General features: G+C 32.8%; 4 protein-coding genes across 4 annotated transcripts; 2 read left to right on the top strand and 2 right to left on the bottom strand.

Annotated features, from left to right (window-relative positions):
• Positions 1 to 353: 353 nt before the first annotated feature.
• Positions 354 to 2,152, bottom strand: LOC110659290 (uncharacterized). Its single transcript, XM_021817172.2, has 2 exons — positions 1,774 to 2,152; positions 354 to 1,672 (listed from the first exon to the last, which is right to left on the bottom strand). The coding sequence occupies exons 1-2, from the start codon at positions 1,962 to 1,964 to the stop codon at positions 391 to 393; spliced, it is 1,473 nt and encodes a 490-aa protein (XP_021672864.2). The 5' UTR covers positions 1,965 to 2,152; the 3' UTR covers positions 354 to 390.
• Positions 2,153 to 2,789: 637 nt separating this feature from the next.
• On the top strand, positions 2,790 to 4,682 carry LOC110659292 (tetraspanin-2). Its single transcript, XM_021817173.2, has 2 exons — positions 2,790 to 3,478; positions 4,155 to 4,682. The coding sequence occupies exons 1-2, from the start codon at positions 2,981 to 2,983 to the stop codon at positions 4,452 to 4,454; spliced, it is 798 nt and encodes a 265-aa protein (XP_021672865.1). The 5' UTR covers positions 2,790 to 2,980; the 3' UTR covers positions 4,455 to 4,682.
• A 5,711-nt stretch (positions 4,683 to 10,393) lies between these two features.
• LOC110659216 (zinc finger protein 1-like) lies at positions 10,394 to 11,227 on the top strand. The gene has a single exon (XM_021817077.2). The coding sequence runs from the start codon at positions 10,394 to 10,396 to the stop codon at positions 11,225 to 11,227; it is 834 nt and encodes a 277-aa protein (XP_021672769.2).
• A 6,724-nt stretch (positions 11,228 to 17,951) lies between these two features.
• LOC110659293 (thioredoxin-like 2, chloroplastic) lies at positions 17,952 to 22,338 on the bottom strand. The gene is made up of 4 exons (XM_021817174.2): positions 21,832 to 22,338; positions 20,452 to 20,634; positions 18,900 to 19,064; positions 17,952 to 18,299 (listed from the first exon to the last, which is right to left on the bottom strand). The coding sequence occupies exons 1-4, from the start codon at positions 22,048 to 22,050 to the stop codon at positions 18,168 to 18,170; spliced, it is 699 nt and encodes a 232-aa protein (XP_021672866.1). The 5' UTR covers positions 22,051 to 22,338; the 3' UTR covers positions 17,952 to 18,167.
• Positions 22,339 to 25,806: the final 3,468 nt, after the last annotated feature.

Below are 25,806 nucleotides of genomic sequence, written 5' to 3' on the forward strand. Positions count from 1 at the left end.
TGGTCTCAATGTCTAAAAGCAACAAAACTAATGATACTTCACAGGTTCTCTCTCAGTTTGTAATAGTATTTTCTACATGAGAAATGGCAATTTTTGTGTAATTAACAAATCTTCCTTATTGTCTTCCAATTCATTTCTGATAGTATCTCTAAAAATGAAATGACCTAAACTATCTTATACAGCTATTATATTAGCAAAATCATCTACCTTATTTAAATTAGTTTACAGTCAGTTTAGTGTTTCCCCATCTTACCCTACGTCTGGAAAGGGCAGAAGAAGAAGGTAAAAAAGTGAGAAAAGAAAGTGGGGAAATAAAAGGTTGTGCAGTTTGTATAGCACAGAGACTTAGTGCAGCAAGAAAAAGAAAATCATTAAAAATCAATTTAGCGGCTAGAAGGTAGCCAATTTTGATAATATAGATTTGGTAACAAGAGTATTGGTCTGCTTAACTGCATCTGCCAATAAGAGTTTATGTGACTTCAACAATAAAGAACATTTGGTAATGAAACATAACAAAAAGTTCCCAAATCTTAGAGATTTTGAGAACCTTTGAGCTAGTTCCTGAACCTGGAGAACAAGCAGATCAACTGAATCTTGACTTAACTTAACATTAAGATTTAAGATATTATGAAAAAGGCTAAATAATGATTCTGTCCATACCAGTTCATGGGATATCAGACATTGGTGGCAAGGAAGACAAATGAATCTTTTCTCATCTTCCCCTGCACATAGCAGTTTTTGGCAGAACGAAGAAACATGAACAGGATGCAAGCATTCCTTAACAATTCTTGTGATGACATCACATAGAGGGTTATTGATACCGCCAATTCTCATTATAAGTGGAAACAATAGTGCATATTCAGCAGCTCGTTGATAAAGCTTGCAGTAGTCTATCGTTGCAGTCACAAGCACACGAGAGGCTGGCTCTTCAAGAATCAGGAACCTTGGAAGGATAATTGAACTGAGAATTTGGCTTGGCCAAGCAAGCTCATCTTGATCAATTACATTTGAAAGATGAGAAATAAGTAAGGAAGCAATCTCGTCATCCGCTTTCCAAGGTTCAATCAGACCAAGAACTGCAAAAGAATCCACTCCTTTTTCTAGACAAAGCTGGCAAATTTCATTTGCTAATTGTACTGTTTTAGGTCGAGACTCAAAATTCAATACTTGGGCTCTCAAACTAGCTGCCCTGTTTTGAATTTCCAGTGCCAAAGGAGCATTCACAGGACGATCAACCTCCATTTCCACTACAACTTCCTCCAAACCTCCACCCTCTCCAGCTTCACTCAATGAATGTTGTTCATTTTCATGACTACCGAATAATTCTCTTGAATTCAATTCATCAGGCGACAAAGGCAGCCAAGGGAAAACCGAGTCATCAGCACTTGCCATGCTCTTAAGCCAACCTGGCAATGACTCAAACTCTTCATCCACTTTCTGTTCTTCAGAATCCAAACTCAAACCAGAAATCCATTGGTAATTTGATTCGGACACTTCATCGAGCAGATGGCGGGCAGACCTCTTGACCCAGAAATCGACACCCTTATTGTCTGTCAACATACTCCTGGCCAACATAGACAAGTCCCGCTTGCAAAACCTCTCGTGATCAAAGGCAAGAAAGGATAGAATTCTGGACTGCACCATATCCGGCAGTGTTTGTATAAACATGACCCTGTTTACAATCAAGAGTAAGAGCCATTGACATCCAGCGTAAAAAAGAAAATAATAAAAAAAATTGACAAATCAAATGAGTCTTTGGAGTCAGGATTTAACCTCTTTGCGGTTGGAGGAGATGAGCTACTGATAATGGCATCGATAGGTTTGGTAAGTAGAGAGAGGAAAGAGCATGTGGTGATCGGATTTGATGATGAGGCATTGAAAGATTGCTGTAACCACAGAGATGCTTCGGTTTCAGGCGCTGAGGAGTTGAGAAAAATGTCAAAGAGGGGAACCCATTGCTCCATTTCTGTGCGATTGTCTTCTCCGTTGCGAAGAAATGAAAATTTCGTGAAATTCTAGTAAGACGCGGGAAAGTATAACCTAAACCGTTTTGTATCGACGATGAGAAAATTCTGTAATTTCATTTGCTGTGGAGGATTTTTTAAGAGAGAGATTATCGGGTAAACCGTTATCATTTTTTTGAAAACATGAGTTTTATTTTCTTATAATTTAAAAAAAAATTATTTTATTATATATAAAAGAATATTATTTTTTAATATTTTTAATATATTTAGTAATTAGTTATTTTTTAAATTTGGTCTGCATGGGCTCATTACATAATTTATGATGGGATCATACATAAATTTCACATATGTTGATTTTATAATAGAGATAAAAAAATGTTAAATAAAAGAAAAAATAGGACAAGAGCAGAATAAATGAAAAATTAATTTTTTAAATTTTAAGCATTTAAAATATGAGATTTATATTTGATAATATATATTAGGGCTTATAAATGTGTAAAATATTTTATTTGAGTATGAATTTAAAATAATTTATAAAATCGTGTTATTTGAAATTGGTTATAAAATTATGTTATTTCAAATTTACTCTAAGTTCTTAATCAATAAAATGATAATATTGGAAATCTAAATTTATTAATAATTTATACTAAAATTAAGTCCAAATCCCTTTATTTTAAATTTTGATTTATAAGACATAGCTAATTTTAAAATTTTTTTCTTAAATTAAAAAAATGTAAAAATAAAAATATTATTTATATTAAAATTACCTAAATATCCTCATACATTAAAAAAAAAAGATATATTAGTTATTTTTCTTCTTTTAGGGAAATGGTATTCCTTTATTATTATAATAAGCCATCCAAACAACATAAATTTATAGTATTAATAAGCATTCATTGAAACCACACGCCCTTGCTCGCATGAGTTACCATTTCTCCATTTGAAGACTTGTAGTCCCAGGGCTCAACTTACTCTCTTACTCAATTTTTTCCTTTCTTCCTCCAAAACCCACCATCATGGGAGTAGCCAATAACATAACAGCAGTTCTAAACTTCGTAGCCTTCCTCTGCTCAATCCCCATAATTGCCTCCGGCACCTGGCTTGCCTCCAAACCCGACAACGAGTGCATCCACTACTTCCGCTGGCCCCTCGTCCTACTTGGAATCTTCGTTCTCCTTGTCTCCCTCGCTGGCTTCGTCGGCGCCTATTGGTACAAGGAAACTCTCTTCGCATTATACCTCTGCTGCATGGCCATTCTCATCGGACTTCTCTTGATCCTACTGGTTTTCGCGTTCGTTGTCATGCGTGCCGATGGCGGGTACGATGTTCCCGGGAGGGGTTACAAAGAATACAGGCTGGAAGGATTCTCGTCTTGGCTCAGAAATCATGTCGTGGATTCCGAGAATTGGATGAAGATTAGGAATTGTCTGGCGGAGAGCGATGTTTGTTCTAAGCTGAGTCAGAATTATCTCACTGCTGATCAGTTCTTCATGGCCCATATCTCCCCTCTCCAGGTACTCAAGTTTGATTTTATGCTCATTCAAATCCACAGTCCCACTTAGATGAAACCTGGAAATGGGCACTTTTTCATTGGAATGAATTTAAAAGTTTGATTTTGAGCATCTCTTTCTATATATTTTTTTATTCTTTGCTTGAACTGTCACATTTATGGTTACGGTGGTGGTTACACGAAGCTGCTGGAGTGAGAGGAGTAGGACAGAGCTAGATGGGAAGGTACAAGGGGTTCAAGACAAGACCCATTTTTCCTATAAAACTTTTAATAGGACCCAGATTGGGATAATGATTGTTGAATTAACACTTAAGTCGGATCAGTGCTGTGTGCTCCATATAATCAGAAAGGAACTTTTAAAATTTTCAGATATTTAATTATAAAGAAACAGAGACATGTAATGCTGTGTGGGGCATTCTTGATGCTTTAATGATAAGGAAAATGATTCTTGAAATCAATTTAGATCAAAGTAAGGTAATCGCTTTGCATTAGTAAGATCACAGGTTGTCCTTATTGCAGAAGATAAAAATGGACATTGTGGGGCTTTTATGCTTGCCATCTGTGTCATGTATTAGTGTCTGGTGAGAGCTTGGTGGGATGCATTCTTTGCTTTGCTTTTCCATTTTTCTTTCTTGTTCTAGTTTTAATTTATTTGCTCTCAAACTATTTATTGACTGCAGTCAGGGTGTTGTAAGCCCCCAACAGTTTGTGGCTACAATTATGTGAACCCAACATTTTGGTTAAACCCAACAAACCCAACATCAGACCCAGACTGCTACTTGTGGAATAATGATCAAAGCCAGCTCTGCTACAATTGCAATTCTTGCAAAGCTGGTTTGTTAGGGAACCTGAGGAAAGAATGGAGAAAAGCAAATATCATTCTTATTGTGGCAGTGGTGGTGCTTATATGTGTCTATCTCTTAGCCTGCAGTGCCTTCAAAAATGCTCAAACAAAAGACCTTTTTCGCAGACACAAGTAGTGTTGGGCTTGATCTTGCCAGAAACATCCCCATTCCTCGCATTGTTGATTCTGTTGTGCAAGTGTCCCTGTCATTAGTGTATATATTCCTTCTTTTTTTGTGCTTCGTTCTCTAGAATTTTATGGACCAACCGTGAACACTAATTGGGGAACCCGTGCTTTTGATTTGATTACTTGTGAAGATGATAATAGAATTAGAATCTCAATTATATATCAGCTTTCACGAGAATTGGATTCTTCTATTTCAATTGTTACGCTATATATATATATATATAGTGTCAATAATTTATTTTAATTTAAATTATTTGATCTATTTTTTAATATATAATATTTTATTAATAAAATCAGGAAAATTTTAACATATTAAATTCATTCTAACCTAGACTAATAAGGCTCCTCGATACACCCAACTTAAAACTCAAAATTTTAAATAAAAAAAAATCTAGAAGCTCAGACTAATAAATGAAACTAGCATAGAAGATAGCAACTCTAATAAAAGACTGAGCAATTATATTAGTTTGTATCCAAATCTAAGTCAAGTACCAATTAGAATTAGACTTGAATTAGAATTAGACTTGTGTGATGATAACTATATTAATTTGTCTCTAAATTCAAGCTAATGTCTAATCAAATCCATCTGGTAATAACTACTTACAATAAAAAATAATTTAATCAAATTCAAAGAAATTCTCTTGTAAAGAAAAAATAATGTCAATAACACCCTTTAAATTTATCTCAATATCTGCACAATTAACATGTTGTAGTATAAAATTTTGTTTATATTAAAAATTTACTTTTATTGATATAAATGAATTTATTATTATAAAAAAATTTTAAGTATTTTTATTTCTAAATTTTATTATTTAAAATTTCAAATAAATATTATAAAATATTTTTAAAATATTACATATTATAATTTAATTAACTTTATTTTAATACTGGGGTTTGTTGGGCCGAGAACACCGCCCAAGTTTTTTATGACTGTGCAACAGTGTGCCGTAGTTTGGTGCGCCGTCGACTTCCTGGGGCAGGTTTATTGAGTTCAAACTCAGCGAAAGACTGAATTATGGATGATATTCAAAGTGCTGAGATTCGTAGAAGTGGTTGTTTGCTAGGCAATGATTTAAAAACAATAATAATAATCTATCTGTCAGATAAAATGATTTAAAAATAATCTATATGTCATAAAATGGCTGCGCCTTTTTTAAATAAATAAATATGCTCAAAATTTTATGGTCATCAAAGAAAGAAAATGAATTTTAATTTAAGGATTTTTATAATAATAACTTTTAAAATAATATTTAATATTTTAATTTTAATTAAAATATTATTTTATATTATTTATTAATATAAATATTTTTATAGAGAATAAGAAAAGGATAAATAAAAGTAAGGAGGAGCAAATAATTATTTTAACTCTATTTGAAAAGATGTAAGTTAGAAATGAGTATTATTCGGTTCAAACTGAATAAATCAAATTGAATCGCCTTAATTCGATAATTCGGTTTAGTTTTTAAAATAATTTAGTTCGGTTCGATTTTATATTATAAAAATTTCGATTCGGTTTGATTTTAAAGAGAAAAAAATCGATTAAATCGAACCGAATCGAATAGTTTTATTGATTTTTGTATTGATTTATTTTTATGGGGAATTTATAAATTATATGTAATTTTATATATATAAACTATTTAATTTCATTGATTAATGGTTATTAGGTTCAAACTAATGTCAAAATTAAATCAAATAACTTGAAAATCAAGTATAAATTAAAAAAATAATTAAAAATCAAAACCGATCGATTTGAATCAAATCAAACCAAAATGGAGCAATTCGGTTTGATTTGATTTTTTATCCATTTTGATTCAATTCGGTTTCTAAAATATGTAATTAGGTTTTCATGATTTAATTCGATTTAGTTCGGTTCGGTTCGGTTTGAACCAAATGCTCACCCCTAATGTGAGTTAATAAATGATAAGGGTAAGTAAGGATAAACCTTACTTTTTCTTATCCCTCAAATCTTAATTTTTTTTACACTAAGAAGAAGAGATAAGAGTTATGAATATTTCTATTTATATATCCCTTAAATTTACCCCTATTTCACCAAATATATATATCTCTCCTTACATTTTTATTAATTCACTCATTCTCAAACATGACATTTTTTTCCATTATAATTCTCCTTATCTTTCCCCTTCATTATTCTTTCTTACACTTCCATTACTTACACTTTTCTCACCTATCTAAACAGACCTTAGAAATTAATAAAGTGGTTCATTAAAAGTCACATCTATAGCTTTTAAAAGGGTCAATAGGATAATACTATTATTTTTACACTTAACAGTTAATTCAACAACTATAAAACTTATCAATGAGGTTTTATTGAATTTATTTTACTTTTATAGTTATTTTGATTTTATTCTATTTTAATTTATATATTATTATAATAAAAAATTTTTAACTTATAGTCCGTCTTAATTTCAATAAAAAACTTTAACTAGTTAAAAGATTTATTTCAAACTTACAGTCCGTCTTAAGTATGTTAAGGGTTTCAAGTTTCTTGTAAATTATTATTATTTATCAAGCTTTTAATTTTTTTTAATTTAATTATCAAAATGAATTTTTTAACTAAAATTAAGTATTCCCTTTAAAATTTCACTTTTAATTATAAATACTCATTTTTAACTGGCTAAAAATTCAATTTCACATATCATTTATCATATTTTTTTATCAAAAAAATATATTTCATTAGATGAAATAAGAGTATAAGGCATAAGTCCACAAGAGATAATAGTGTTACAAAACTCAAACCCAAGCCCCAACCCTAAAAGTTATAAAACCCCTAGAACTTAATATGGTATGACCCGATTCCATCATCATCCTCAGTTGACTTGAGCTCCTCTTCATCAACAACTTACTGCTACGACCACAGGAGATCTGCAAAGAACTCAATGGAGCATGAGAAAAGGAAAAAACATTACAGGGAGTGCTTAAAAACCCTACGCATTTCATAATTCTCTCATGCTTTCAAGCTCAAAGGAAAAATGAGGAGATTTGCAATAAAACTAGGAAATAGTAGGGACTAGGACCAATGCCGGATGAACTGGGAACAAGCTTAGAAAACATAGGCCTTTCATACTTACCTTGACGGAAAGACGAATTTGGTATCACATCGACTGCCAGTTGATGCTCTATAAAGTTTAACAATGAATCACAGGGAATACTTCAACATGTTAAACAATCTTCTAAATACCAACAAAAAAAACTCATCTTAAGACAATACTAAAACTCTAATAATAGAAACTAAAAAAAAAAAAAAACGGCTAAAACACTATCAAAGGAGCTTTAATTAAATCATAAATTCTATATAGAAATCATTTTCTTAATATAATGGGAACATTTGTTGTCAAATTGCCTTCTTTCATGGAGTTGAACAATGTTTCTGATATTTTTGGCTTTGTTGTGGACTCCTTTTTGGATAAGCAATTAATAGATCTTATAAAGAGATATGATTCAGACTGATTAGACAAGTAAATTCATAAATGGAAATCTCATCATCTCCCTTTCTTTAGTTTCAACCCTTTAGATATGACTTTTGAAATTTGGCAAATTATTGAAAGAAGTTGTCATCCAAAAGTAATTAAAGGCCAACATTATTCTTGTAATGGAACACTTTGGTGATAATGCTCTCAAAATGGGCACAAATTAATAATCAATGAAATTTATTAATTAAAAAAAATATAACTTATCCTAATTTATCTGATAACTAAAGAGTATATCATTCATTTAATAGATTTAAATTCATATCTTTATTTTTTAATTTTTTTATTAAAAAATAAAAAATATAACTTTTAATATTTTTATATAAATATTAAATAAATATTAAATAAATATATTTTAAATTAATTATATTTGAGTGATTTTTAAAATTATGAAATTTAAATCTTAATTTTTAATTAGAGTTAAATAAATAAATGAGATGGAAATTATTAAGTTTTACTAAGTTCTTAATATTTTATAGATATTACAAGAAAAATATCTAATTATTTAAATATATATTAATTAGTTTAATAATTAATTACTTAAAATCATAATTATTTTAATGTAAAATACACCAACTTTTTTATATATTAATTATCATAGCATAGATTAGAGCGTTGACGTTAACTTCACTAAGTCTCTGTCGGCCATTTTTCACTGTGTCCACTGATAACACACACAGGACAAAATTATATTATATGATGCATGACCTTTTCAAGGCAATTGATGGGGTAGGGGTAGGCTTCCCCTACAAAATTTAACTGCATCGCATGTTGCCATCATCTTCCATCTCTAATATAATAGAACAATTTTGCTATGCAAATGGAATTCACAATGCTTTTCAACCACTATTGATAATTTTATTTTTTATAATAATATATAGCATACAAGATTTGTAGATGATTGAAACTCATTTGGGTATGTTTTACATTGATACTAAAATTGTGGTAAAGGGAAAATTTTTTAAAATATGTTAGTTTAAAATATTAAAAAATAATTTAAAATTAAAAAAATAATACATTTGAATATCTTGTAGTTTCTTTATTTTGTGATAATATGTATAATTATTGTGATAATATTACATTAATCATAAATAATTATAACTATTTTTTCAACAATCCTTGCTCTTAATGTCAAAATAATCATAAATATTACAATTGAAATGACTTACCAATTATAAACACTCTATTTATAATTTAAACTAATTTTAATTATTAAAGATGCATTTAATGCAATTATATATATATATATATATATATATATATATATATATATATTAAATGAGAAAACCAATATGAAACTATGGAATGTGTTAATATACCTTTGAACATTATTATTTAAATATTATTTAATTAACTTTTTATAATATAAAATATTTATAATAATTAAAAAATTATTTATTATAATTAGATAAAATATTTTTGTATAATTACTTAAATATATTTTATTAAATACAAAATAATAATTATTTATTAATAATATTTAAAATGATGAATTTAATTCTAATTTATATATTTATGTAAATAAAATGAAAATCAAATTAAAATTTTTTTAGAATATTTGTAAATTAAAAATATTTTTATACGATTATGTATTGTTAAATAAATTACATTAAATTACTTAACAAGGAAATATTTTTATATAATTTTTTAATTGAAAATCATATTAAATATGAATTTTTATGATTATTTATTGAAAATTATCACTGTACAAAATTAATTCCTTTTATAAATTAGAAATCATGATATAAAAATTTAAGAATCTAAAAAAGCCTATTGTTTTTATTAACTATTTTTAGCTATTTAAAAAAGTATATTATTTAGAATTTGGAAAAGATATTTTCTAATTAAAGTATCTTCTATATCTTAATATTTTATATTTAAAAAATATAATATTATTTTAATAGTATAATATATATATATATATATATATATATATATATATATATATATATATATATATATAAAACTATATATTACTTGAATATAATTAAATTTAATATTATTTACATATAATTATTTAAATATAAAATAAATAAACCTTAAGGAAATAATTGTTTTAAATTAAAAGGGAGGTAAGAGAATTAATGATAAATTGAACGGAATAAGTATTATTAATGAAATTAAATTTTAGTAAATAAATCGGTTCTTATAAAAAGAGTAGAGGTTAACATGTCATTTTTGATATATCTTAAAAATTTAATTATAATTTATTTTAAAAAGCTAAGAGTAATCTGATTTTTCTTCCTTTATCTTTATGGTGTGAGTAAGAAAAATTCTAAACTTTTACAGTGAAAAAATGGTATCCACCCAATAGACTTCCATTTAAAAAAATAATTCTGAAAATTAAGAAATTTCTTAGTTTATAAACTAGCAAGGACATAAAAACTGTTATTTCTTTCCAATGGAGTCACAATGGAAAGAACCAAGTGCCTTTGAGTCCTCTACCATAGTTTCTCCAATAGGGGTTCCTCCATTTTCAGTTACTCCATTGCATAACTCAAATCAAAATGGACAAAAACTTTTTGAGCAAGGAGATGAAGAACTCCAAGATACTCTCCGATTAGATCTAAATCTAACGCTATCTGGAAGCAATATTTCCAATCATGGGTTAGGCATCAATCCAGAGCTCAACCTTATTGATTGCTTCAACATGGATTCATCTAAAACTTCATCAGAAAGTACTCCTGGAGCTGCTAATAATGCTAGGCAACGAGTGTTCTCATGCAACTATTGTCGAAGGAAGTTTCTTAACTCACAAGCACTTGGAGGTCATCAAAATGGCCACAAAAAAGAAAGGACACTTGCAAGAAGATCAGGACAAGGAATGATAAGGAAGACTCCTTGGCGACCTTATTTGCACCACCAATATTATCATTCAACCTCAACCATGGCCCCTTTTCCTCTCAGTGGTGCATATGGAAACTCTCTTGGAATTCATCACATGCATTCAATGATATCTTCCATTGGAATTCATATGAATGGACATGGCAGCTGCTTGTCCACGCCATCAATTGAGCAACAACCAGCAGCTGCCATTGGAAATCTTCCATTGGAGAATTATCGTGCAACTGCAACACCATCTTCATTTGTGAAAGTGGGTAAGTTCAGCTTGAAGAGGAGTATTATGGATTCCCCTGCTGAATATAGCACTTCTGATAATCCTCCGGTGGGCTGCAGTGATAATTCAAAGACTAATAATCCAGATGGCAGACCAAAACTTGACTTGTCCCTCTAAAGCTCAAGGTAAGATTTTCCTTCATAAAATGTAAATATGTATGGAATGAAATCCAATCAACAGTTTAATGTAATTAATAAATTGTGCTATCAGTTTTCTTCTCTGAAAATGTTTACTAAGTGAAAATTGAGTTTTTGTGTCACCTTGAATCTTAGCAAATATTAGAATTACCATTACTTCACTCTAGAGTACGCAAAGGTATCTACAATTATATTCTTGATAATGTCTAGAAGCATTCTTCTGGTTGGAACGCAAAGCAACTCTCCTTGACATTGAGAATGACTTTAGCCCAATCTATTTTATCTATTATGCTACTCTACGCCATGCAAACAACAACGCTTTCCATACATGCGGGCGACAAAATTGAGAAAGTGTGTCGCAAATTTATTTGGGGCCACTCAAGAGACTAGAAGAAAATCCACTTAATCCAGTGGAAAGACATAATACAACCTAGAAATTGCGACGGTTTGGGATTCTGAGATATCCAGACTCTTAACTAAGCCATTTTTTTCCCAATGAAGTATTGTGATGGAGATTAGTCTCGGATAGGCAGGCTTTGTGGGTGCAAGTTTTGCGTTCGAAATATAAACTTGGCAGTGATTTTATTCCCCCTGATGTTGGCAGCAAAAGTGGCTCCCAAGATTTGGCGGAGTATTCATAGAGTGTGAAGCTATATATTCGCAAGGTGTATGTTGGTCAACTAGATGTTAGAACTGTCAAGTTCTGGTTAGACACTTGGTAGTCGGAGATGAGGCTCTTCTTGATATAGCAATCAGACAAGTTCCCCTACATCTTTTCGATGATCATGTTGTTTTTTATGATAAGCAAAATTTTTATTAAATAGGAAATTCAGGAAAAACTTAGCATGGGAACATTTTTTTAATTCAGGCCAACAAGCCAACCCCAATACACTCAAATTAGGACCAATTATGCTAAGTGAAAAAAACCCGAAATAGACAAAACAAATAATCCAAGAGCAAAACTAAGAACAAACCAAAAGGTTGACAGTGTTGTTGACAATGTCTCTATTTCAGGAGGTTGGCGCAAGGCTCATTTTCATGATTTCCTCCCGCAATGCACTCTCTAATTGGCTATTGCAGCAATTCATTCCCTCCACCTTCTCCATTACAAGGCCCGAATGAAGTGTTCTGGGGAACTGGCTTCTCCATCAAGTTGGCATATGCGTCGATAGTGGAAGATTGTGGGAATGCTGCTCACCCTATGTGGAATATAGTTTGGTGGTGGCATGGTCTGATGGTCTCCAAAGGATAAGAACAACTCTTTTCTACGGAATGCTATCAAAGGAAGGTTATTAACAATTTGCGAACAAGTGAGGCGCCAATTGGCGCGTCCAATGGATGTGATCTTTGCATAGGGCATACAAAGACAACATTGCATCTGCTTCAGGATTGCCTTGCAAACCCGGTTTGGTGACAGTTGATCCTTCCTAGTTCGTTGGTCTCCAATTCTTTAGCTCCAACGAGACAACTGCAGATCGGTTTGTTAATAATCTACAAAAGGAGGTTGTGGGTGACCACAGAGTGGGTTGGGCTACTATTTTTAGAGTTGCTCTATTCTGTGAAATAGACAAAATTATAAGATGTTCATGGATACATTTATGGGTAATGAGGAGATTGTGTTTTCTGGTTATCATTAATCGGGCTAAAGATTATAACGTTCACAGCTTGTTGGACAATGAGGGTGCCTCTATCAAACATAGGAAAGAGACTTGGATCCATTGGCGGGCTCCTCCTCTAGGGTGGTGTAAACTGAATAATGATGGGAGCGTTTAAATGGGGTAGTGGCCTTGCATTAATTTGGTGGGGGTTCATTATTTGATGCTAATGGCCAGTGGCGTGGGGGTTTTGTCACTCTTTTTGAGAAGTGCTCGGTCGTTGGTGCCTAGCTATGTATGGGCAGTGTATGAGGGACTTCATTAGCTTGAAGCAAAGGTCTGCATCGAGCGTGATAGCGCCTGTGTGGTAGCATTGAGTTTTGATCAAGGACAGTGATATGCCTAACAATAGTTTTTGTTCTCTTGTGACATCTATACATATGTAGAAAGGAAGGTGTGAGGCAAAATATCTATATAAAATACACCAAGTAATGTTCAAGAAAAATGGTAGAGTCACAATAATCTACCACCTCCTTAGACGGCATTTCTTAGACATGCACTTCATATAATCCTAATAGAATTAAACCACCGGTAAGTACTATCTTCCCATAACACTACTACGGTACTAAGGATTTAAGTCACGAAGGCATAGATAGAAAGGAGTAGCCACCCAGGTAATAACCGGGATATATTCAGTATTTCTTTCGAAAGTCATGGATGACAACTTACTCCTTGTAGAGTTTCTACAACCGTCATTACCATAGCTCAATGTCTAGGTTCGGAATAGTGGGTACGTAAAGGAAAGGAGTTAGGCACTCCTTACTCTTGGTCTAACCTCGTTAATTCGAGTGTCAGTCCTTTACTAATGTTTCTAGAAGTCTTGTTTATTATTCCTTTATTAAACTTTATCCTAAAAATGCAATTCGCAAGTAATTCACCAAAGGGTTGTTGTTTACAAATAATTTTCATGCACAAGTAATTCCTATTTATGGAGTTGTTAATTATTTAAATGATATTTATCGAATAACTAAAATTAATTTATTATTGAGAATTTAATTTACAAACAAATTCAATTTCAAAAGACCCTAAGTTTCTATTTAACCTAATTAATTAATTTTTCACCAAATTACTATAAGGATAATTAAACTAAATTAATTATGTACATGTGTAATTTATTCTAAAATCACATAAAGCCCAAACAATCACAACCTAATAAAAATTTCTAATATGCAAATTTATTTTACAATTATTAAGTATTGAATTAAATTTACTTTACATGTCAATATTAGTTTAATTTACAAATAAGATTAATTTTAATTTATAAAGTATTTATTTAAATTAATTACATGTAAAAGTCAGTTAAATTAAAAATAAAGTTAATTTTAATTTACCAAATAAAAATTATATTATTACTCCAATTTCATGCCAATGGTTATTCTAGTAATTTATGATTACTTACTTGATAGTAATTGCAGTTACCATTGGGGCAAGCTACCCTTAAAAAATGATCTTCTCTTTTAATATGGTAATGATATCCTTGACTTACTCCCGTTTAGTTCTATGTAAGCTCTATGCAAATGCCCTCTTTGGTAATTACCTTAGGGTTACTTACCAATATTGTTTATAATAAAAATAAAGAAACTAAAAAGTAAAAAAACTAAAGAAGATAAGAAAATACTAATAACAATTCATATTTTATTTTAACTATAATCTGCTAAGGGGTTAAAATTTCTAATTAGTTACAACTACCTAAGGGTCCAGGTCTTCTAATATGATCCAAACACTTCTTGAATTAAGAGAACTCAGAAAAATAAATCAAATATCAATTAAAACTCAAGAATACATAAAAACATACATAAATATACAATTCTTAGATTCTGACATATTGACAGTAGTAAGAAATTTAATTTTTGAAAAATAGTTAGACACTCTTAAAAATCATGAAAAAATTACAGAAGACAGTAAAAACATCATACAACATCATAAAATTCATAGATTAAGTAAAACCCTAGCCAAATAATTTACACAAATCGTAAATTTTCCTAATAACAGAATCACACTACTTTTTTGTAAAATCCATAACTCACTAACCATAATAGATATGAATGTGAAACTAGTTGAAAAAGATTCAAAAGATTCCAAACTTAATTTTAGACACTAGATTTGTACAAAAATATTAAGAAACAAGGGAGATATGGGCTCCACAAGTTGGGTATCCTGTAAATCGGATTTTACAGAAACCCTAACTTCAAACAGCCATAACTTATAAAATATTAAAGTTTTTTAGTAATTCTTAAGCGTAAAATTAGTAGAATTTCATGTAGAATATGAATATAATTTTTTCAAATTTTTTACATATTCAAAAAATAATAAAAAATAATAAAAATATAAGAGATAGAAAACTGAACATGTGCAGAATTATGTATTCCCTCAAATTAAATATGATTACATGATCTATATGAACATAAAAAATAAATTAAAAACAAGGAATATAGAATTAAATATTACATGACATAGATTTAAAAAAATAAAATAAAATAACTAACATTCAAGAAATATTGTAAGAAAGAAAGAAGAACTAAAAAAATTTTGATTATTTCTCTCTTTAATTTTTTTTTTGTCTTCTCCTCCTCCTCCTCTTTTCTTCCCTTCTCCAGCAGAGTATTTATAGGGTTTTGGGAGAGAGGTGTGATAGGGTTTGGAATTTTAGGGTGATAAAGTTCAGATAACTTAAACAACTAAAATTACAGAATTTGGGTGAGACTGAGATATGGATAAAATGTTTCAACCAATAGCAAGAGAGGGGAAGGGGTAGGCACAAACAAGGAGTGAGGAAGAGGTGTGGTAAGGTTTGAAATCCTAGTGTGATTAGGTTCAAGTAACTTAAACAACTGGGATTGAAGAATTTTGGGATGACAACAACAGGGAGTGATGAAGAGAGTGGGGCCAAAGGGGGAGAGAGAGTTTATATGGAAGAGGAATAGAAAAAAAAAATATTTTCTTATTTTAATTTTTAAAAAATAAATTAAATGAGTCATATTTAAAATTTTTAACTAGGCTTTCTTAGACCGTGATACCCAATTAAACTTAATTAGGTATATTTAAAAACTATCTATATTAAATATAAACAAAATAAAATTTTATTTAAATTTAATTAAATTCATTTTCAAAAAAATATATTATTATTATTATTTTCAAGATCATGAATAATTCAACTCCATACCTCCAATTACATTTTACAGTTATATAATTTTTCATCATCATATTTTTTACAGCCTCAATGCACATACTCATCACAAAATACGAGTCTACAACATCAAGTAGCTCATCTCTCATGACTTGAAAGTTCAGGTGAGTTATATTTATAGAAGAACAAATTTACGTGTGGATTGACTGGTTATTACTCAACTTCAACCGAAAAACTATTCAAAGTTAACGCCTTGAACTTAATCCTTGATATCAAAGGGTCCAAAGTTTGAAGTCTAATTTTGATTAAATGGATAGAACTATAATAAACATATTGAAATTAGACAAAATTATTAAAATTAGAATGATTAAATTAAATTATAATTTTATAAAATATTTAAACGTTTTATCATTAGATCAACAATGTTCAATATATTCTTACTGCTATATTGATTCCACATTAGAGAGGGTGGGAACTTGAGTCTATTAAGTAGATTATATGCTTTCAGCCGCAGTTAGACTAGGCAATGATTATTCTAATTTATAATTCAAACATAAATATTTTTATTTTATAAATTTGAACCAATTTGACAAGAAACCACGGGTTGAAGTTTTCTTAATTATAATTACTTTGGAAAAAAAAAACTTTTCTTAATTAGATTTTCTCCCGTTGAGAGATGCTTGCAGTATTTTTTTTGGATGCAAGAATAGTGAAATATGAAATCGCAGTATTTAGATACGTTTAAATGGAACTCCACACACACAGGAAAAGTGAAGTACAGCAGTGAAAAAGGGGTCTGCCGCCAGCGCGAATATATATATATAGAGAGAGAGAGAGAGAGAGATAGGTTTGTTTATGAGGATAACATACACTATCTCTAATAAAGACAAACAACCCTATAGATATAACCTATAGTTGTCCCAATGACAATGCTTCAAATGCATTGAAGGAAATTTAAGAAAAAAAGAGAGAGAGAGAGAGAGAGACCTGCCGACACAGAGGGATGGCCACTTTCCACTGTAACACCAAAAATGGTCCTTTCACGAGTGCCCATCAGATTCAGGCCTAGCAAAAGTTGTTAGTGAAAAGCTCAGTAGGAGTATTAGGGTATGTTTTTAGCATTAATTATTGCAGATAAACATCAACATATTTATATCTCTGTCTGTAGTCTTATCAGAAGAAACAGCGTATGGTTAGTGTGATTTGTGAGTGGAACAAAAAATAACCATATCTCTCTCTCTTATTTCTGTTCCTCTAGGGTTCCTGATTGTTTGTCTGGTCTTTTGGTTCTGGCCTTGCTCGAGGGACAGCACTCTGCCAGCTGGGTTAGATTATATATGGGTTTGTGGTGCTTGTGTTTGGTTTGTTTTGTAAGCAGGTTTTGTTTCTTTAGTGAGAGGGCAACTTTTCAGAGACCTGATGTGCAGGGTTTGCCTCAGCTTGTGATGGGTTGATCGGTGTGGTGGATGGTTGGGTGTACTTTATGTGGCGTAAGGGTTCCTTTGCTTCAGCTGTAAAGCAATTTTGAGTTTTGTTTCTACACCATGGTCACGCCATAGTCGGAAAGGTCTTCTTGTTGACTTTGAGTGACAGAGTGCTCGACCATAATCCTCCCTTGTCAAATTGAAAATATAAAACCCTAACCACCTATTTGTAAATTTAAATATCAAATTGAACAACTGAAATTTAAAGATTTAAAATCAAATTTGCCTCTTGTTTGCTAATAGATGCTATTCATCATACCATTACTCCCCTCTCCCCCCCAACAAACAAAAAAAAAAGAAGAAACTTTCTAAGAGCAATAACCATTGATGTGACGCGCTTAAATGCTTCAATGCAGACTATTGCAAACTCACCTGAATACTCATTGGCCTCATTGATTAAGGAGACTTAAATCAGGAGAATTATTATATAACCAGAAGTACTAAAAAATACTAATGACGTTAAATTTCATTTCCAATAAGAGTTTTAAAGTTACAAACATCACAGACAGAAGAATGACAAAGAATGAGAGTAGGATGACAACTTTTCCTTAGATTCTTATACAATGAAAATATACAGAATAACAGTGATACCTAATGATTGAAGTTCATTAACATACAGCACAACTCATGTTATATAGACAAATGCTCCTATATTCATGCTGATCCTGCTGGCTTGTCTTTTGGAGTAGACAAAGATTCAAGAGTAAGCTCCCCGACACCCTTTGGTGGACTGATGCTGCATTGGGATGTGTTATGCATTGCAATTGCATCTTTTATTTTTTGAAACTGCAGATGGTTTAGAGAAGAAGAACATGTCACAAATGGTAAATCTCAGTAGTAAGGAGAAATTGATTATGTAAACTAGCTGCATGCCTCACCTGTCAAAAGGTTTTAATAGTTGCCCATTAAATGAAATCCTGGTATCCTTACTGAAATGCACTCAACCTTATGATATTACAAAGTTTCATTTTTTATATTTCCCACCACATGGGTTTACTCCATTCAGTTGCAGCAATCAGAGCTTGCTTTGTGCAAGGGTTTCAAATTTTCAGTTCAATTACATGTCCTAAGATAAATATACAGCTTCTGACAATAGATTCAATCTGAACAAACTAGATTTAACTCCTCCCCACTTCAATGGCATGCAACCAAAGACTGGAGAAAGGGAGAAGATTTTGCTTTTCTTATCTGATAGTATTCTTTTACATTTGTCTCTCTCCCAAAACCAACATATATGAAGAAGTATTGGTTCTAGGGTTTAAAACAGTTTTTTTTTTTTAATTATTATTATTTAAAAAAAAAAAAAAGCAGGTTCGGGCATTGGCAAATGAAGATGTGTATCAATTAACAAAAAAAAAAAAAAAAAGCGCAGGAGAAAATGCCAACCTTAGCAAGCGAACATGAAAATGATTCCAACTGTCCATGAGCACCGCGATAGAAGTGGAAGTAAGGAAGCACTTTAACATTCAAACTTTTGCACATAGGCTTGTTTTCATCAAAATTCACTTTAAGGAACAAAATCTCAGGATGTTCTTCAGCTGTCCTGCAGAGCTGTCCAATCCATAAAAAGATTAAAAAAAAAAATCAGTAAGATACACCTGGAACACTTAAAAAAAAAAAAAAAAAAAAAAAGAGCACAACATCTAACTGTTTTCCTAAATTTCTCTTGACAAATAACACTTCCTGCTAAATTTCTAAAAAAACCCACCCACCCACCCACCACTGAAAAATGGGGAAAATATTGATCTCTATTGATATGCCAATGTGAACAATAAAATACATTTAAACAAGATCAGTCCATGATATCCTGAACTACTCTCATTCTGTTTCACATAATAAACAAAGATGTCAACATTTACTCTCTGAGATTTTTAATTTGCAAGCTATAAACATATAATAGAAAGAACGTCAACTATGCCTTTCTAATTGTGTCCAAAATCAACCACTCAATTTCAATAAAAAATCAACAATGCAAATAAACAAATGTCTAAAGAATTGGTGATGCAGTACATTATAATATCATTTCTAATCAGATGTTACCAAGAATAATATAAAAAGAAAAGTATAATGCAGTGGCTATCATCATCACTGTAGGAATTTTTCAATATATCCTGCAGCTGCTTCTTAGATAGGACACTCATGATGGACAGACCAAATATTCTAATTTACTTTTTTAAGGTACTCACAAGGGATGAATCCGCATATATGCATCACAAGTAATAGAACCTCATAATCTGTGTGTCATATCCATCCTGGACTAGTCTGTGATTAAGTTGTGGATTCATCTCTCATCAAGTAACTTAATGTGGATATTGTCATACAAGCTTTCAACCTAAAGCTTAGCAATTTTTTTCTCACATGACTGTAGAGCACTGCTTAGTGAATATTTAAAGATGGACAAGAAGTGCTGTGTTTGATACTGGCTGGATCTTGTATAATCAACTAGATGTAGGGTTTTAAACTTTTATCATAACCTAAATCACCAGCAGGCTAATAACTTTGTTTGCCTGCAGAAAGGCATTTCCACAACAAAATGACCTCCAGAAGCCGGTCAGCACAAAGATAGAGGTGTTAGTGACTTACAGCCATGATACCTTGTTACATAATCCAACACCAAGTGGCAATTCACGAGCAAAGTTAAATCCACTTACAATGAACAAATACTAAAATAGTTATATCATTTTCATAATTTTAACAGAAGCACTGATTGATTAGATCACTCCAGGGGCTAATTAAGGTGAACTCAGATGCATTTTCCCCCTGAGGAGCAGGGATTTGGGAGAAATTTCGCAAGAGAGAAGAAGACGCAAAGAAGAGTTTATTGAAAAAACACAGAAGAAAAATTCTTTCGGCCGAAGTTGACATGGGAAATACAATAAAAACAATGAATAATAGTAGAAAATCAAGAATGAAAAGTCAAGTACCAAAGCAATATTACCTTGGGAAATAACGCTCGGCATGATGCACACCAAGTTCCATAAAATTCAACAATAACTAATCTATCTCCTGCTTGACTTAAGGCACTCAAAAATTCTTGTGTAGAATGAATGTCAATCATATTTGGTCCTGCATTCTTTTCCCACCATTTTGGCTGGTCAGTTTCAGCAATGGTTGCGTGTACCTGCATAAAGTATTGAAGTTTAAGGATTATTAACTCTAGCCCACAGGGAAACCAACCAAGATAAATTTTACAGAACACAAAGCAAAACTTAATAAAAGAATAATTTAAAATAAATATCGGGCAATTCATGTACTTTTGAGAAAGCAACAACCTAATACTAAAGTAAAATTTATATATCAGTGAACATCATTGTTTCAAAACAAACTTCTCATTATCTGAAGAATTATACAAAAGAGCTTCATTGAAATACTCAGTAATAAGACACGGAAAGATCAAACACAATTAAATACCCAAAGTACAAATTATGACTCTAGACAAACGCCACTGCATTTCATTTTTCGTTGACTGGTAAATAGTTAAAGACAATGTTGCCATAGGCATTGCTATAAAGAACAATAATGAAAACTAAAGAATATGACAGAAAGAAACCATACATACAGAGCCAGAAGTCCTCTTTGCTTTAAGGGTATGCCGAGATACAATAAAAACCAAATAAAGCAATCAAATACTAAGCATCATAAAAGCCAGCATCCATAAGCATCCAGTCAAATCTAGAAGATTTTATGGTTTAAACCTGTGCTAATGACCCCAACAACAAACCACTGTGAAGAGTAAGCAATCAGAAGTGCAAAGCTTTGAAAGAGGAGAGGAAATACGGCATAAAGCTTTGAGCATCATGTCTTACTCTACAACGTAGACTTTGAACACAGCAACATCAAAGTTGGATTGTACAAGGCAAAGCAAGCGCAAATAGAGAATCATTCCACATTATTGTAATTGATTTGCCACAGGAAATACTCTTAAAGAGAATTATCGTGAAAGGGATAATATATCGGCAGCGTCCAACAACCATAGCAGGAAAATTCTCATGAAAGACTCGATTAGCATAGGAAAAAAAAAATCAATATGTGAATCCTAAATATGAACAAAAATTGTGCAATTAACATGAAACTTGCAGTGTTCGGGGTTGTAAGAGGCAAGGTAAATAAAAACCCTGCATTTCAATTCTCACCCCAAAAGAATTCAAAAGCATATCACATAAACAAAATCAAGTTCAGGAGATGGGTACGCGAAAATTCGCTCACAACACATAGAAACACAGAAGTCGGATATTAAAAACAAACAAACATTTTAAACAAAAGGATCCTCGTAATTTTCACTTAAAACTCTAGTTAAATAGATGGCCAAAGTTGGTACCTTAAAAGAAAGCAATTGCTTCCTGGGTGTGGGAGCGAAGCGAGAAGCATCTCCAGCAGAAGAATATACTAAAGGGTAAATCTTTTTAACTGAATTGTTATTATTCCGAGTTGGTGGGAGAGCCGGTTGTAGAGAATTCAAGGTAGAGGAGAAGGAGGTGAGCAGTGAAGAAGACAAACGAAGTGAGTGAAAAGACGTTGATTGAAAAACATCAGCCATTTAGAAATTGATTGAAAGAAGAGGGCAAAAAAATATTTCTCAAATTGCACACTAGCAGAAGAAATTGAACTACACGAGGTCAAAAGCACAGAAGAAAAGCCATAGATGGAGGAAGAGGAAGTGAGGTCAGATGGAGTTGTCCTGGGTGCGTGATTAAGAGAAGTCTCTGGCTGCCTCCTCTCCTTCCCGTGTTTCTGTGAACCAGATCGTACGCAGAAGATACTTCCACACTTGTATATCTGTTGGTTTCGGCGGCTGTTGCGGCATTGTAGTCCCAAATTTCTGTTTGGCTTCGGCTTTAATGGAATTTTATTTTTATTTTGTGTTTTATTACTCTTATTTTTTTAATTTCAAGTAATTTTTAAAATATTTTATTAAATATTATAAGGAAAAAAAAATTTTGCCTATAAAATTTATATAGAAAGTAATAAATTTTATAACGGAAACCAAAATTTATTTAAGAAGGGTGGCTTGAAAATTACACATTAAAAAAAAAAACCCTATAATTTTGAATGCTTAGAAAGCTACTCACCCCCTAATAAAATTATAATAATTTTATAAAAATATGTTAATTCTTATAAGTTAATATTTGTGTATATATATATCCATAACTAATGTGAAATTATTATGTTTATTGGAAGAAAAAAAAATTTTGTTTAGATGAATGGCATGAGCAATGAATTATGTTTTTTATGAATGAAAATTGGAAAAAGAAAGAAAATCTTTCAATTTCATGGTAATTAAACACGTTGGTTGAAAGCAATTTATCAGATTCTGAAATCTATAAATACCACGAGAAAAAGGCCAAACCCATGTTGTTGAACAGTCTAGTCCCGCCCAAGACTTGGTCGGGGCTGGCTACCGAAAACTGCCAATACGTCTTCAATCCATAGAAAACCAGCCTAAACTACCCCTTCTCCTCTTCTTTTTTAGATGTTGGCCACATATTCTTGAATATCTTTTCTTGGAAGGTATTCCAAGCTGATCTTTCTAGCCTCATCTTCGAAGAAAATCCGCATTTTCCCACTCCGAATTCTGGAAAGGAAGTTTGGAATATTAATTTGTCCATCAAGAAGACTGGTCAGGCATGGTAATTTGTCTGGTAATATGGCAACTAGGCTCTCTTGAGCTTCAGGAAACTGCTTTGATGCCTCGCCTAAGAAGAAAGTTTCATTTCCAATTTGAATGGTAGTAATGAAGAAATTAACACGAAGGTAGAGAGTTCGAAAGGCTGCAAAGCCTTGTTCATGCAGAAACAGCGTATTCCAATTCGATATTTTCAGACCCTATTATCAAAATCCAAAATGTAATTATCAATTTCTAACGTACATGCAATTAAACAAGTACGCTCATGCCTTTGTACTGTCCAGCCAAGGTCAGATCACCTACTACTCGGAAAAGGAAGTTCAGAAATCTAAGGTATAATTTCTGAGCTCACCCAACAGCAATAAGATATCTTTGATTATTCTAGTAAAAAAAAAATATATATATATCTTTGATTAGAAGTGTCGATACCATATTTTGGCCGACCTTCAAAATTAAGGGACTTTAAAATCGACTTCATCATCCGCTCTCAACCGATGTCATTCGATCACAAATGACTTTTCCGAACTCACCGATTGCTCGACCACGGAATGAACGAACCGATCCCATGTTTAGTTAATTGTTTCCGATCTCTTATCAGATGAGTCCGAATCAATATTGGGTTTCCAGGATATCTAGTCTTGCCAACTAATGCTCTCAGATCCCTCCGTACAAATATTATAGAACTTCATTTGACTATTGAGGTGTTTTGAATTTCTCGTTTGAAGACCCACGATGTTTTAAAAATAAAATCACTGTTTCTTTCTAATCTAATGATGATTCCAATCTTAAAGGTTCAAGTCAATGATTCTAATGTTCTAAAGTTTTATCCCGTGTTTAGTCGCGATTTAGCTCGATCTCAAGCTTACATTTAGTTCGATCTCAAGCTTACATTTAGTTCGATCTCAAGCTTACGTGTAATGTCTTGCCGATCTCTCATACTCTGATTAATGGTTGCTTTCAAGTTTAATGTTCAAATATGTGCAAACAATTAAGTACTCATATGATTTTGGCGCTTTCTGATCCAACAAAAAAAGTAAACAAAAGGACTTCTATTCATTTTAAGGAAAATATATACAAGTCACTCAGCAGGTGGATCACCCCCAACCTGCTCCCCAGATACATCCTCTCTCTGATTCTCTCCCTCTCTCTCTCCTTGGCTCCTCGTCGCTCTCCTCTTTGGCATCTGGGGCGAGCTCATTCATCCAGGAGAAGTCCTCTTCAGGATACCGCTTCCTCAGCTCTGCTAGAAGGTCATTATGGGCGTTAACATAAGCCCCGGCCTCCTTTGTGGTGCTCTCCTCTTCCTTAGCTTGGAGCTCCTCATCCTTGGCTCAGAGCTCTTCCTCCTTCGCCCGAAGGTCTTCAGCATAATGAGCGAGATCGGCAGACCAACCAGCTCGAGAGTCTTCAAGTTCTCATTCCACCTCTGCTATCCTCTCCTCATAATGCTTCATCCGATTCCATTCTGGCGATGTAGTCATTAGCAGAGGAGAGCTGAGCTTGTACAACAGAGGCGTCTTGGACTGCCTTAAGGATCTCTTTCTTTAAGGCGTGGGCTTTCTCTCTGAGTGTGTACTGGTTTGCAATGGCCTCTAAGCCTAAGCTCATTGTCTGAGCTAAGATATCATCAAGGCTCTCCTCTGCCAACCTGTTCTGATCTTCTTGGAAGCAAATGGAAGCTCCCATGACTTTGGCCAGGCCGAGATTCCTTCTAGTAGAGCGGTTCCTTTCCAGCAATTGGATTAGGAGTTGAGCGCCCCAGGAAAGTGTCCTGCGCCCCAGGAAAGTGTCCTAACCGTAGGACTGAAAGACTCCCCTTCCACATTGGAAGAGATCGGAGGAGGAAGGGGAGGTGGAAGCTCAATTTGCTGAGGAGCAGGAGTGATGACCTCTACCTCAGGGATCGGTTGCTCCTGAGATCGGGGAGGAGAGCTCGGCATCTCTGCTAATTCACGACGAGGGGTCTGAGCATCAGCAATGGTGGCCCCCCTTCATAGCCCGTACTTTTCTGGAAACCTCCCTCTTTCGCTTGTGGCTTTCCTTGGAAGCATCGCCGCCCGCCATACCTGCACAAAGAAGAAGTCAGTAAGTTCGCTAATATTCAGAGACAAAAAATATGGGTAGTACCAGGGCCGAGGTCAGAGAGCTGAAGCTCGTATTCTTCGTCATTGATCAGTCGCATCATCTAATACTTTAGTTCGGCCATAACTGCATCTAAGCACGAGAATTTCTGGGTAGACGCCTGAGATTTTAACTCTTTCACCATGGTGTCTTCATCCTTGTTTAAGGCGATCTTCTTCGGGATCGGAGTGACCAGGTGTTGCCAACTCCGTGGGATACCCTCAAAGCTGTTTCGGATTTTGCTCCTCAAAATAAAGAACCGGTTTTTCCAATTCTTTAATGAAGAAGGGAGATCAATAAAGAGGCAGCAGTTAGGCTTACCTACCAGAACTCATCATCCTTCCTTCCAGCGAGCCTATATAGCTCGGTAAAGACTTTGGCCGTGAGTTCTAGTCCCTTAGCTTGGCAGAGGCCTCGGAAAGCTATTAGAATCCGCCAGGAGTTCGGATACACTTGAGCTACCGAGACGTGGTGGAACTTTAGGATAGCCTTGTAAAATTCGTCCAAAGGGAAACGGAGCTCGGCCTTCAGCTGCTCTTCATACACCAT

This window comes from Hevea brasiliensis, chromosome 11 (assembly GCF_030052815.1).
Source record: "Hevea brasiliensis isolate MT/VB/25A 57/8 chromosome 11, ASM3005281v1, whole genome shotgun sequence".
Taxonomy (NCBI): Eukaryota; Viridiplantae; Streptophyta; class Magnoliopsida; order Malpighiales; family Euphorbiaceae; genus Hevea; species Hevea brasiliensis.